General features: G+C 45.7%; 1 protein-coding gene and 1 pseudogene across 9 annotated transcripts in view; one reads left to right on the top strand and one right to left on the bottom strand.

Moving 5' to 3' along the window:
* The window catches only part of ILRUN (inflammation and lipid regulator with UBA-like and NBR1-like domains), a 107701-nt gene that overhangs the window by 49823 nt on the left and 44639 nt on the right, over nt 1-13239 (bottom strand). For 5 of the 8 annotated variants that reach the window (XM_008262797.5, XM_089334067.1, XM_051855761.3 and 2 more), the window contains exon 3: nt 8861-9058. The exons of the other annotated variants lie outside the window; for them this stretch is intronic. In XM_008262797.5, the coding sequence (XP_008261019.2) occupies nt 8861-9058 (198 nt within the window). The remainder of the gene's footprint in view (nt 1-8860; nt 9059-13239) is intronic. 8 annotated transcript variants of the gene reach the window in all.
* LOC127493150 (large ribosomal subunit protein eL28 pseudogene) lies at nt 6538-8285 on the top strand (annotated as a pseudogene). Its single transcript, XR_016234650.1, has one exon. The product of XR_016234650.1 is annotated as a large ribosomal subunit protein eL28 pseudogene (transcript).

Raw genomic sequence — 13239 nt, 5'->3', positions numbered from 1 at the left:
AAGCTCCTGGCTCCTGGCTTTGGATTGGCACAGCTCCAGCCGTTGCAGCTATCTGGGGAGTGAACCAGCGGATGGAAGACCCCTCCCTCCCTCCCTCCCTCCCTCCCTCTCTCTCTCTCTCTGCCTCTGCCTCTCTGTAACTCTGCCTTTCAAATAAATAAAATAAACCTTTAAGGGAAAAAAAAAAAAGAGGAAATATGTATGAAATCAGAGCTTCTTTCACAACACGATCAGTTATAATACAGGAGAGGAGTAGGGAGGGAAATCCCTCACATTACTTGGCTAGAGAGGATATGCTGTTAAATGCAGAAATGGAAGAACTTACAAAGGTTTTAGCAAAGAAACAATCAGTGTGGCTTAACAAGAGCCCCCTATTAGTTTCCTAACATGTGGGATATCTAGTGGTTTGGAAGCTTAGAAAGGAAAGGTTCATTTTTAACCTCTGAGAAACTAATTGAATCATGTATAAGTAATCCACATGTGAAATGTCCCTAGGACATATTTAACAAGAATTACATTAAGCACTGAAAACCCACATCAGCAGGGTATCACCTGACCTTGGCTTACTTCATTCACAACCAGCTCACTGTGGCTCAGAGGAAAGCACTGGGTACTGGGATAAATCTCTTACACAAGTCTGTAAGATGGCACTCTACTAGGAGGGGAAGCATGTCAGTTTTCGTGTGTAGGTTAAAATGAGAACTACTCATGCTGCTTAGAGTCCAATGAGCCATAGAACTGTATACCTTCTTTTTTTTTTTATTTATTTATTAATTTTTTTTTATTTTTTGACAGGCAGAGTGGACAGTGAGAGAGAGAGAGACAGAGAGAAAGGTCTTCCTTTGCCGTTGGTTCACCCTCCAATGGCCGCCGCGGCCGGCGCGCTGCAGCCGGCGCACCGCGCTGATCCGATGGCAGGAGCCAGGAGCCAGGTGCTTTTCCTGGTCTCCCATGGGGTGCAGGGCCCAAGCACCTGGGCCATCCTCCACTGCACTCCCTGGCCACAGCAGAGGGCTGGCCTGGAAGAGGGGCAACCGGGACAGAATCCGGTGCCCCGACCGGGACTAGAACCCGGTGTGCCGGCGCCCCTAGGCGGAGGATTAGCCTAGTGAGCTGCGGCGCCGGCTAGAACTGTATACCTTCTTGCACACAGGAGCACTAACACTTGCCCAGCTACCTAACATCAGCTCTGTAAATCTCAACACCACCCTCATGCTTACTCTCTAAGTGGAGAGAAGATTTCTAGACCATTATCCTCAGTAAACCCCAAAAGAGATCATCATTCTGGAACCAAACTGTGCTTTGGAACCCCACAGAGCAGTTCGGGTCAAATTCATGACAAAAGATACAAAATTATTTTATTATTTTCTGCCTGTAGTTTATAACCAATTTAATAACACTAGATCTTAGATAAATCACTAATTTTCTCCGTTCTTCAACTTCCTCATTCATAATATGCAGACAATATTTCTTGCACTAGTTATATGCAAAAAGTCCAATACAAATGCCTGACACATAGTAAATACTAGAATTTGCTAGTATTTACTATGTGCTACTTGGATGAGTTAAGAAGGAAATTTTATCGAAGAAGCTATTTTCTTTGGTGAGGTGTAGTGAGGAAGGGTAACAAAGTCAGTAAAAAGAAAATAAAAAGCTGAGGTTTGAAAAATCAATGTGCCAAAAAAACAGGCACTTATTTGTCATTGACCAAGAGAGAAGTGTGTATGATAGGGAAGAAGTGTTGGTTGTCATGATGAACAGGTGAAACTACGGTATTTAGTGGAAGGGAAGGAGGTCTTGTCATATGCCCTACACAATGAAGAGCTGTCCACAAACCATGTTTAGAACACATATTCTGATGAACTCTGAGAGTGTAGCCAATCAAAAATAAGGGGAGAGGATCCATTTGGTAAAGCATAGACTACAGAAAAAGTTATTCTTAAAGAAGAAAAAAGGGAGCCAGTGTTGTGAAGTAGTAGGCTAAGTCTCCACCTGCATCACCAGCATCCTGTTTGGCCAGCAGTTCATGTCCTAGCTGCTCCTCTTCCAATCCAGTGCTCCTCTAATGGGCTAGGAAGGCAATGGAGGATGGCCCAAGTTCTAGGGCCCCTGTATCCACGTGGGAGACCCGGAAGAAGCTCCTGGCTTCAGATCAGCTCACTTTGGCCACTGCAGCCATTTGGGGAGTGAACCAGCAGATGAAGACCTCTCCTTCTCCCTCTGTCTCTCTCTCTCTAACTCTGCATCTTAGATAAATAAATAAACCCTTAAAAAATAGAGAGAAATGAGCTTAAGATAAATAAAGAGCAGGTAATTTCTAGAGAAGACCATCTAAAAACTATACTTCCAGAAGAGACCAACTCCATCAAAAACAAATGCAAGCAAAAAACACCTTTGTTATTCAAATGTTAACATGAAGCACAGAGACATCACCTGGTCTGTCCACGTTTGTGTCCAAACAACCCCACGGCCCACATTCTTGTCACCCCACTCTGCTCAGTGAGATATAAGCAGGAAAGCAGGGAGAAAAACCAGAGAAGAGCCCATCATGGCCATTATGACAATATTTTCTCTTTAAGTTTTCACAGTTGTAGTTTATACATAATATCTCCCCTTTGTGTCTCACAGCATCTCTAATACCAAGATATATTTATCCAGAGTCAATGAACTAGAGTAGTTTGTAGAATGGAAAAAAAAAGTCTGCACTGAAGCAGATCAGAGTGTGTGAACTGTACTTCATAGACTGCTGGAGGCTGTCTCAGACACAGGAGGGGAAGGAAACAAATGCCAAGGAAGTCAATTCCACAAAACAAAATTTCATTTTTACCCTTTCTCTCTTTAGAAGGGAATATTTGTATGTGGGGTCTTCAAAAGTAAACAGAAAATGTGTATTATGAAAAAACTGCACTGGTTTCAAATTTTTTGTACCAAAAATAATTTTAACTGCAGCGTTCTGAAGTGCCCTTGCATGTGCTTTTACCAAGGAAATGGCTCCCCATCCTTAAAAAATGCTTGAAAACCAAAAGATTATATGTGTTATTTTTTTTTTTTAATTTTTTTTAATAGGCAGAGTGGACAGTGAGAGAGAGAGACAGAGAGAAAGGTCTTCCTTTTGCCGTTGGTTTACCCTCCAATGGCCGCCACAGCTGGCGCGCTGCGGCCGGCGCATCACGCTGATCTGAAGCCAGGACCAGGTGCTTCTCCTGGTCTCGCATGGGGTGCAGGGCCCAAGCACTTGGGCCATCCTCCACTGCACTCCCGGGCCACAGCAGAGAGCTGGCCTGGAAGAGGGGCAACCGGGACAGAATCCGGCACCCCAACCGGGACTAGAACCCGGTGTGCCAGTGGCGCAGGCAGAGGATTAGCCTAGTGAGCCACGGCGCCAGCTGACTATATGAATTATTAAACCATTTACTGTGCTCTGCTTTTTGAATTTACAGATAATCAGACATTTATCACTTTCAGTTTTAAAGGTGATAGGACACATCTTTCAAATTAACTGGAGTGAAAGAGAAGCAGAGGAGTGAAAAGTGAGGAGAACACATTAGAGCTCAGAGGTGGGTGAAACTTCTTAGAGATTCTTACCAGAGGTTGCCTGAAAGTAAGAGTCCTGAAGGGAAGAGACATAATCTCTTTGCACTTTGAGATGTAGTTGCACATGCATGTGATTACATGTACAAATGTGATTATTTATTATTCAGTAAATACAATTTAGTGTGAAAAAAGAATAAGAGGCCGGCGCCGCGGCTCAATAGGCTAATCCTCTGCCTGTGGCGCCGGCACCCCAGGTTCTAGTCCCAGTTGGGGCACTGGTTCTGTCCCGGTTGCTTCTCTTCCAGTCCAGCGCTCTGCTGTGGCCCGGGAAGGCAGTGGAGGATGGCCCAGGTCCTTGGGCCATGCACCCGCATGGGAGACCAGGAGAAGCACCTGGCTCCTGGCTTCAGATTGGCACAGCGCGCCGGCCGTAGCGGCCACTTGGGGGGTGAACCAACAGAAAAAGGAAGACCTTTCTCTCTGTCTCTCTCTCTAACTCTGCCTGTCAAAAAAAAAAGAAGCAAGAAGCAAGGAGCAAGAAGCAAGCAAGCAAGCAAGAATAAAGAAAGCAAACACCTAAGATACAATGTGTTTGGTAATGAAAAAAAGAGCAGCCAATCTCCCCAGGGTGCGGGGAAGTACAAAAGGGGGTGTATGGAGAGGAGGAGGAAAAGTGACTGAATCGGGGGTCTTTGAGAAATAGTAGGAGTTTGCCAGAAATAAAAAAAATATTTCAGGCAATGGGAAGAACGTGAGCAAGGGCACGGAGAAACGAAGGCATGTGGAAACTAAAGATCAAAGCGTTAACAAGGCAACACCAGATTGTGAAGTGCTTTAATCTCATGCCAAGAAGTTAGGCTCCATTATAGTAGACAGAAAAGTTTCTGACAAGGAATGATGTAACACAAGCACTGTGAAACAGCCTAATCTAATATTAAAATTTTTGAAACTGTAAAAATATTTAAAGTTTCCATTGGCTACAAAAATATATATGAGGGCAGGCACTGTGGTACAGCAAGTTAAACTACCATTAGCAATGCAAGCATCCCATACAGAATACTGGTTCAACTCCCAGCTGCTCTACTTTTGATCCCGCTTACTGCTAATGTGTCTAGGAAGGCAGCAGAAGATGGCCCAAGTGCTTGGGACCCTGTCTTCCATGTGGGAGATCAGTATGAACTTCCTGGCTGCTGGCTTTGGCCTCACTTAGCCCTGCCTATAGTGGGCACTTGGGAAGTAAACCAACAGATAGAAGATCTTTCTCTATCTCCTCTTTCTGTGTCACTGTGCCTTTCAAATACATACATATATACACAAATATTTAAATATATATGGGTAGGGCAAAGAGAGGACAACATTAATACAAGGACTCCTTAAAATAATCCTGAAGGTCCCACTGGTATATAAGCCACATCCAGTTAAGAGCCATGAGCTGGGGCCGACACTGTGGCACAGCAGGTAAAAACACCCCCTGTGACCACTGGCACCTTTAACAGGTGCTGGTTTGAGTCCTGGCTGCTCCACTTTCAATCCAGCTCTCTGCTAATGAACCAGGACAAGTAGCAGAAGATGGTTCAAGTGCTTGGGCCCCTGCACCCATGTGAGAGACCTGGAAGAAGCTTCTGGCTGCAGTCTGGTTCAGCCCTGGCTGTTGTGGCCATTTGGGAAGTGAACCAGAGAATAGAAGATCTCTCTCCCAAATCCCTCTCTGTAACTCTGCCTTTCAAATCAATTAATAACCTTATAAAATTTAAGCCATACACATTTTATGTATAAATCAATCTAAAAAACAAAACAAAACAAAAAACAAAAAACAAACAGAGCCATGAGTCTAGTTAAGAACTCACTAAGGAGGCACAGGCTTTGTGACCTAGCAGGTAAAGCCCACATACTGGCCTCCCCTGTGGGTGCCGATTCAAGTCCTGGCTGCTCTACTTCCAATCCAGCTCCCTACTAATGGCCTGGGAAAAGCAGCGAAAGATGGCCCAAGTGTTTGGGCTCCAGTCACCCACCTGAGAGACCTGGAAGAAGCTCCTGGCCCTGGATGTTGCTGCCATCTTGGGAGTGAACTAGCAGATGGATGATCTCTCTCTCTCCTTCTCTGTCTTTCACCCTCTTTGTAGCTTTGACTTTCAGATCAATAAATCTTAAATTAATAATTAATTAAAAGAGCCACCTATGGGCAAGGATTATTTACTGTTCATTTCTCTTTGGCTCTCCAGGGCATGGGATAGAGTAGAACCAACCGGAATTGGTTTGTTATTAAGGAAATGGAAAAGACAAAGGATGACTTAGATTTCTGACTTAATATCTAGTAGGGAAGAGATGGAAGTTTTGTTTGGGAGATGTTACAATTCAGAAATCTACAGAACACTAGGTGTTCTGCTCATGCGGACAGACAGGAACTTGAGCATCACTATGTATGGTGTACTGGTAACAACCGAAGCCATGTGGGTGAGATGAAATATTCCAGCATGAACGGGGCCCAGTTCAGAATCTAGCAATCCCAGGGCAAAGATGAAACTGGAAACAGAGAAAGAACATTCAGAAAGGAGGAAGAGATACAAGAGAGGTGACATCTGAGTTTACGAAGGAAACATTCCAAAAAATACTGGTATGCTGCCAAACAATAATCAGAACGTTGGCTAGTATGAAAACTGTAGGCCGGCACCGCGGCTCACTAGGCTAATCCTCCGCCTTGCGGCGCCGGCACACTGGGTTCTAGTCCCGGTCGGGGCGCCGGATTCTGTCCCGGTTGCCCCTCTTCCAGGCCAGCTCTCTGCTGTGGCCAGGGAGTGCAGTGGAGGATGACCCAAGTGCTTGGGCCCTGCACCCCATGGGAGACCAGGAGAAGCACCTGGCTCCTGCCCTGGGATCAGTGCGATGCGGCCATTGGAGGGTGAACCAACAGCAAAGGAAGACCTTTCTCTCTGTCTCTCTCTCTCACTGTCCACTCTGTCAAAAAAAAAAAAAACCTGTAGAGAGGCTACTAGATCTGATAAACATTCACTGGAATAGGGCATGAGTAAAGGACAGACTTAGTTGAAAAGTGAACAAAAAATGTAAAAAAGACAGAATAAGTACAGATCACTGTTTGTAAAGCTTGGCCACTGTTTCTAGTCAATGCATTGAGAAGAGCTTCCGCCATGTCCACGCATCTGCAACAGATGGTGATGCCCAACTGCTCCAGTTTCCTATCAAGAGGTTCAAGCAGACACAACACTGAACCCAGCAACCCAAAGGCCCACAATTCTTTCCTCTACAACATGTTGAATCATCACAAGACTATGGCTGTGGAGCTGGTAGCTGATAGCAGGGGTACTGTGGTAGTCATGAAGTGGACATCCAGTCAGTAAAAGCCAGCTACCTCCTACATATGGATCAACATCAACAAGAACGCACGGGCCCGCTCTCGGCAGCATAAGGCACATGATTCACAAGAGCCAACATTGTGCTGATGTACACATGGCTGACGCCCCCAGAGGCCATGCCATCGTGTGCAGTCAGAAGCCCATGATAGTATAGAGGAAGCCTACCTTCCCCGCCAAGAGCGCCAAAGCCTCTTCACCCCCAAAAGCAAATCAGACTATTTCTCACAAAGGAAGGGAGGGAAGGGGGGAAGGAGAGAGGGAGGAAAACTTATAAGGGGTGGGCATTTGGCCTAGCTTAGGCTGAGATAGCTGAGTCCCGTATCACAGCACCTTGGTTCCACGCCTGAGTCTAGTTCCTGACTCCACCCTCCTGCTGATGCAGAACCTGGGAAGCAATGGTGATGTCTCAAGAAATGGGGTTCCTGCCACCCTCGTGGTAGTCCTGGATTGAGTTCCCAGACCCCAGCTTCAGCTCAAGCCTGTCTCAGCCGTTATAAGCATTTGAGGAGTGAGCAAGGGACAGCAGTGTTCATTTTGTCCTTTCTTTCTATTTCCAGATATACATGTCGTCTCCTCTCTCTGCCTCTCGAATAAATAAAAAGCTTGGCAACAAAGGGAAAGAATGAGACCTTAGCAGTGTGACAGACAGTAAAGCAAGAAGGCATATACACATCCTGTGCATTTTCTGCTTTATGACTTGTGTCTACAGACTCCGAGAATGAGGGCTGCCTTTTTTTTTTTTTTTTTTAAACAGATAGAGTTAGACAGAGAGAGAGAGACAGAGAGAAAGGTCTTCCTTCCGTTGGTTCACCCCCCAAATGGCCGCTACGGCTGGTGCACTGTGCCAATCTGAAGCCAGGAGCCAGGTGCTTCCTCCTGGTCTCCCATGTGGGTGCAGGGGCCCAAGCACTTGGGCCATCCTCCACTGCCTTCCCGGGCCACAGCAGAGAGCTGGACAGGAAGAGGAGCAACCGGGACTAGAACCCAGTGCCCATATGGGATGCCAGCGTTGCAGGTGGAGGATTAACCAAGTGAGCCACAGTGCCAGCCTGAGAGCTGCTTTTAATATTCTTAAAGCACCTGTCAAATGCCATATGGGTGCCAGTTCGAGTCTCGGCTGCTCCACATCTGATCCAGCTCTCTGCTGTGGGCTGGGAGAGCAGAAGATGGCTCAAGCGCTTGGGCCCCTGCACCTGCCTGGGAGACCCAGAAGAAGCTACTGGCTCCTGGCTTTGGATTGGCGCAGCTCCAGCCATTACTGCTATTTGGGGAGTGAACCAGCGGATGGAAGGCATACCTTTTTCACTCTCTCTGCCTCTATTTCTGTGTGTAACTCTGACTTTCAAATAAATAAATAACTCTTAAAAAAAAAAAAAAAAAGCAGAGGCCAGTACTATGGCGTAGCAGGTTAATCTGCCATTTGCAGAGCTAGCATCCCATAAGTGAGTTGGTTCAGGTCCCAGCTACTCCACTTCTGATCTAAATCCTTGCTAATGAGCCTGGGAAAGCAGTAGCAGATGGCCCAAACTCTTGGGCCCCTGCACCTTCGTGGGAGACTCAGAAGAAGCTCCTAGCTTCGGTCTGGTCCACACCCAGCTGTTGTAGCCATTTGGAGAGTGAACCAGTGGATAGAAGATCTATGTAACTCTAAATTTCAAATCAATCAATCTTAAAACACACACACACACACACACACAAAACAAACCAGCAGCACTATTAGATCATTGTTTATAATGCAAAATAAATTAATTCTTCATTAAATTCCTGAGATAAAAGGAAGAACACTAGACTGAATCAATTAGTCATTAGAATCAAATCATTTACCTGCAAGGGGCAACTGTTTAAAAGAGGTCACACCCTGTTATACAATTCAACAAACTCTGTGAGCAACACTGGGAATGCTGTAAGATGTTACCTGAATTCCTTCACCCTGGGCTGCACAAGGACATACTCACCTCCATAGTAGAGTCCTGTAGCAGTGCACATCCGCCACTGTCCCTGATACATTCCTGCTCTGCTGGGGCTGCACATCTGGACGCTGACATCTGCAATCTCTTGGGGCTCTAGCGATCTCACCATCACCATGTTCACATGTCCAAACTGGTCTCCCCCGACATACTTAAGACAAACCCCTGGAGGCCAGGCCTCTGCCCCTGAGTTCAAGCAAAAGAAAAAAATGTTAGGCAATCAGTGGTCCTATGCTGAGTGAAGTTTATTATGAAACTGTAGAAGAGGCCTCTTTCTCTGTCTCACATACATGTAAACCTACCCAGATAATTCTTGGGCTACCCAATGTCTCATACAACTGATAAGAAGCAATTATCAGAATCAACAACCTCTGACTAACAATCTACCCTGTGAGAATGAACACATAACAAAAGTGAGGCAGTTCCTCAAGAAGATGTGTGTTTCCAGCGACCTCAGGAACAGCCATCCATCCCATTGATTCTGCAGGACCTAAGAATGATGTCCATGAAGAGGCACGGGGATGAAACACAGACTCACAGTTTCAGGGACTGTTCTCTCTACTCAAAGGTAACACATGTCCACTTTCACTACAACTTTTTAAGCTGACATTCAAAGTAAAGTATGTCGGACTGTTCTCAGTTTGAAGAAGATGAAACATACAAGGGGTAAATTCTAAGACATTATTCTCACTTTAAAACTGTTGTTTGCCTGATGTGTGACTTTTCTTCTGGTGTCCTCAACTCTAAAATACCCACTCTCAAGAGACAACGCAAACATAACATAGAGGAATAAAGTTCAGATCTCAACAGTGGTGGGGAAACTACAAACAATAGAGTGCTCCTCCCTGTAAGCACATCAGTGACTTGTGGTCCCAGGAGAATGGCACCAGCTACTGGTGCTTGTGTAAAAGATGAGACTAGCAATACAAAAGGCTTTGGGGGGCTGGCACTGTAGGGTAGCAAGTAGAGCTGCAGCCTGCAATGCAGGTATCCCATATGGGTACCGGCTCAAGTCTCAGCTACTCCACTTCCAATCCAGCTCCCTGCTGTGGCCTGAGAAAGCAGTACAGGATGGTCCAAAATCCATGGGCTCCCACACCCAAGTGGGAGACCGGGAAAAAGATCCTGGCTTTGGATCAGCCCAGCTCTGGTCGTTGCAGCCATCTGGGGAGTGAACCAACAGATGGAAGACCAACTTCTCTCTGCCTCTCTGTAACTCTGCCTTTCAGTGGAGGATGGCCCAAGTGCTTGGGCCCTGCACCCCATGGGAGACCAGGATAAGTACCTGGCTCCTGCCATCGGATCAGCGCGGTGCGCCCGCCGCAGCGCACTGGCCGCGGTGGCCATTGGAGGGTACCTACGGCAAAAGGAAGACCTTTCCCTCTGTCTCTCTCTCAATGTCCACTCTGCCTGTCCAAAAAAAAAAAAAAAAAAAAAGATCAAATAAATAAATCTTTAAAATACATCATTTTTTTTAAAGGCTTTGGTAGGAATGTTGTTCTTCTTTTGAAGTTTCAAACATTTTATTTGGTATGTGCCTATTTTCATGTTAACTAATACAAATGAGGAATCTGTATTGACTGGTTCTGACTAGTTAAGCAGTACAGAAAGCCAGAAACAATGTGAAAAGCTAGACATGGCAGCACTCTTAGGAAAGAGGGTTTTCATAATTTATCTCCTACCAGTATTCTAGGATACCTCAGTTCTCTGCTCTTAAAGTGGCACACTGGTTTCAGTACGCCTGATAGCTCTCTACAGTAAAGGAACCAGGGTAGAAAATCAACCAGAATTCTCCTGCCAAGATCTATTATAAACAGCAGTCTCTGTGGCCCTACAGTCCTATGAGGTAAAAACTAAAGCAGAGGCCACTACGTCTTGGCATACCCTCTTTTTAAAAACCTGCAGGCAAAAAGTACTCTTACATAAACACTTTAGAAAGGTTGTGGATGATACGCTGGCAATACATGCATACTCTGTTGTTCACTTCTGGGACCCGTGGTCTGGCAAAAGCATATTTATCTCAGATCAAGAAAAACAGTAACTAACAAAAACCTTAGAAATGCTGGTCTCTTTAAAGACCAAGAGCCAAGAGAAAATTTAAGCTACTATTACAGGACTATAGTCAACAATTATTCCTTAAAACACATACACAGATACACAAATCCATAACAAGACAATGTCTGCCAATACAAAAACCCAAGAATGTGTCTGTTTTCAAACTTCAAAGAAAGCAAAGCAAACCAAAACTGATGGAGTGAGAAACACTAAGCTGTCCTGGACAAACTCAAGTAGCTGAAATCTCTTGGTTGTGCACAAGAGGGAGCACTACTATATTCCAGGGAAACTGAGTTGGCAAAACATCAACAATAAGTGATTTGGATAGGCTCTTGCTCTTAGAATTCCAAATACTAATGTGGTGCATGAAGAGCCTCATTAAAAAAAAAAAAAAAAAAAAAAAAAAAAAAAAAAAAAAGTGACAGCTGTCTACCATCAACCCTAAATTGTTAATGTACTGTGAAGTAAAAAGCCAATTATCAGGCCAGCGCCGCGGCTCACTAGGCTAATCCTCCGCCTTGCGGCGCCGGCACACCAGGTTCTAGTCCCGGTTGGGGCGCCGGATTCTGTCCCGGTTGCCCCTCTTCCAGGCCAGCTCTCTGCTGTGGCCCGGGAGTGCAGTGGAGGTTGGCCCAAGTGCTTGGGCCCTGCATCCCATGGGAGACCAGGAGAAGCACCTGGCCCCTGCCTTCAGATCAGCGTGGTGCGCCAGTCGCAGAGCGCCAGCTGCGGCGGCCATTGGAGGGTGAACCAACAGCAAAGGAAGACCTTTCTCTCTGTCTCTCTCTCTCTCACTGTCCACTCTGCCTGTCAAAAAAAAAAAAAAAAAAAGCCAATTATCTATCTATCTGCCTTTTGAATTATCAAGGATGTATACACTTCTTACAGGGGCTGGCTTTATGGCTTATCAGGTTAAGTCACTATCTGCAATACTGGAATCTCATATAGGCATGGGTTCAAGTCCTAGCTGCTCCACTTCCAATCTAGCTCTGGGCTAATATGCCTGGGAAAGCAGCGAAGAATGGCCCAAGTCTTTGGGCCTCTGCACCCACATGGGAGACCCAGATGAAGCTCCTGGCTCCTTTCAGCCTGCCCCAGTGCTGGCCAATGCAGCCATTTGGGGAGTGAACCAGCAGATGGAAGATCTCTCTCTCTCTATTTCTCATTCTAGATTTAACTTTCCCTTTCAAATAAATAAAAATAAATCTCTCTGTGTGTGTGTATGTTATATACTTTCCTACATTCGCACTGATAGGTCAGCTGACTGAAAAGACTAAGGATACTATATGATTAATATAGAAGAAAGGGAAACAATGGTGACCTGCTTGTACCACTTATCTAAGCAAAACTGAAATGTAGATTTGAGAAGTATAATACAACAGGACTTCAAATAAGGCTCAGCTACAAACTGTCTTAATGGAAGATTGATCTATCCATGAAGACTAACCTGTTTTTTTGACTTTCCAGGTATCACAATTAGGTATATGACTAAGATGATGAGTCTCCCGTTATCTTAGAAGAATTCATTGAGGGCCGGCACTGTGGCGCAGTGATTTAAAGTCTCCGCCTGCAGCACCAGCATCTCATATGGGCACCAGTTTGCAACCCAGCTGCTCCACTTCCAATCCAGCTCCCTGCTAATGTGACTGGGAAAGCAGCAGAGGATAGCCCAAGTTCTTGGGCCCCTGCACCCACATGGGAGACCTGGAAGAAGCTCCTGGCTCCTGGCTTTGGATTGGTTCAGCTCTGGCCGTTGAGGCCATTTAGGGAGTAAAACAGCAGATGGAAGATATCTCTCCCTCAATGCCCCGTAACTCTTTCAAATAAATAAAATAAATCTTAAAAAGAAAAAAAAGAATTCATTTAGTTTTTTACTATGGAATTTTTTTTTATTTGACAGTGAGAGGGAGAGACAGAGAGAAAGGTCTTCCTTCTGTTGGTTCACTTCCCTAACAGCTGCTATAGCCAGCACTGTGCTGATCCAAAGCCAGGAGCAAAGTGGTTCCTCCTGGTCTCCCATGCGGTGCAAGGACACAAGCACTTGGGCCATCCTCCACTGCCCTCCCGGGCCACAGCAGAGAGCTGGACTGGTAGAGAAGCAACTGGGACTAGAACCCGGCACCCATATGGGATGCCGGCATTGCAGGTGGAGGATTAACCAAGTGAGCCACGGCACTGGCCTACTATGGAATTTTTAAAAACCTATTGTGGGGTCTGGCATCATGGGGCAGTCGCCTGTGACACCAGCATCCCATATGGGCACCAGGTCAAGTCCTTGCTGCTCCATTTCTAATCCATGTCTCTACTAACGC

The sequence above is a fragment of the Oryctolagus cuniculus genome, chromosome 5, assembly GCF_051225735.1.
Source record: "Oryctolagus cuniculus isolate XC-2025 breed Fujian yellow rabbit chromosome 5, ASM5122573v1, whole genome shotgun sequence".
Classification (NCBI taxonomy): domain Eukaryota; kingdom Metazoa; phylum Chordata; class Mammalia; order Lagomorpha; family Leporidae; genus Oryctolagus; species Oryctolagus cuniculus.
The sequence above is the reverse complement of the archived record's forward strand: the minus strand, read 5'-3'. Positions and strand labels throughout refer to the sequence as shown.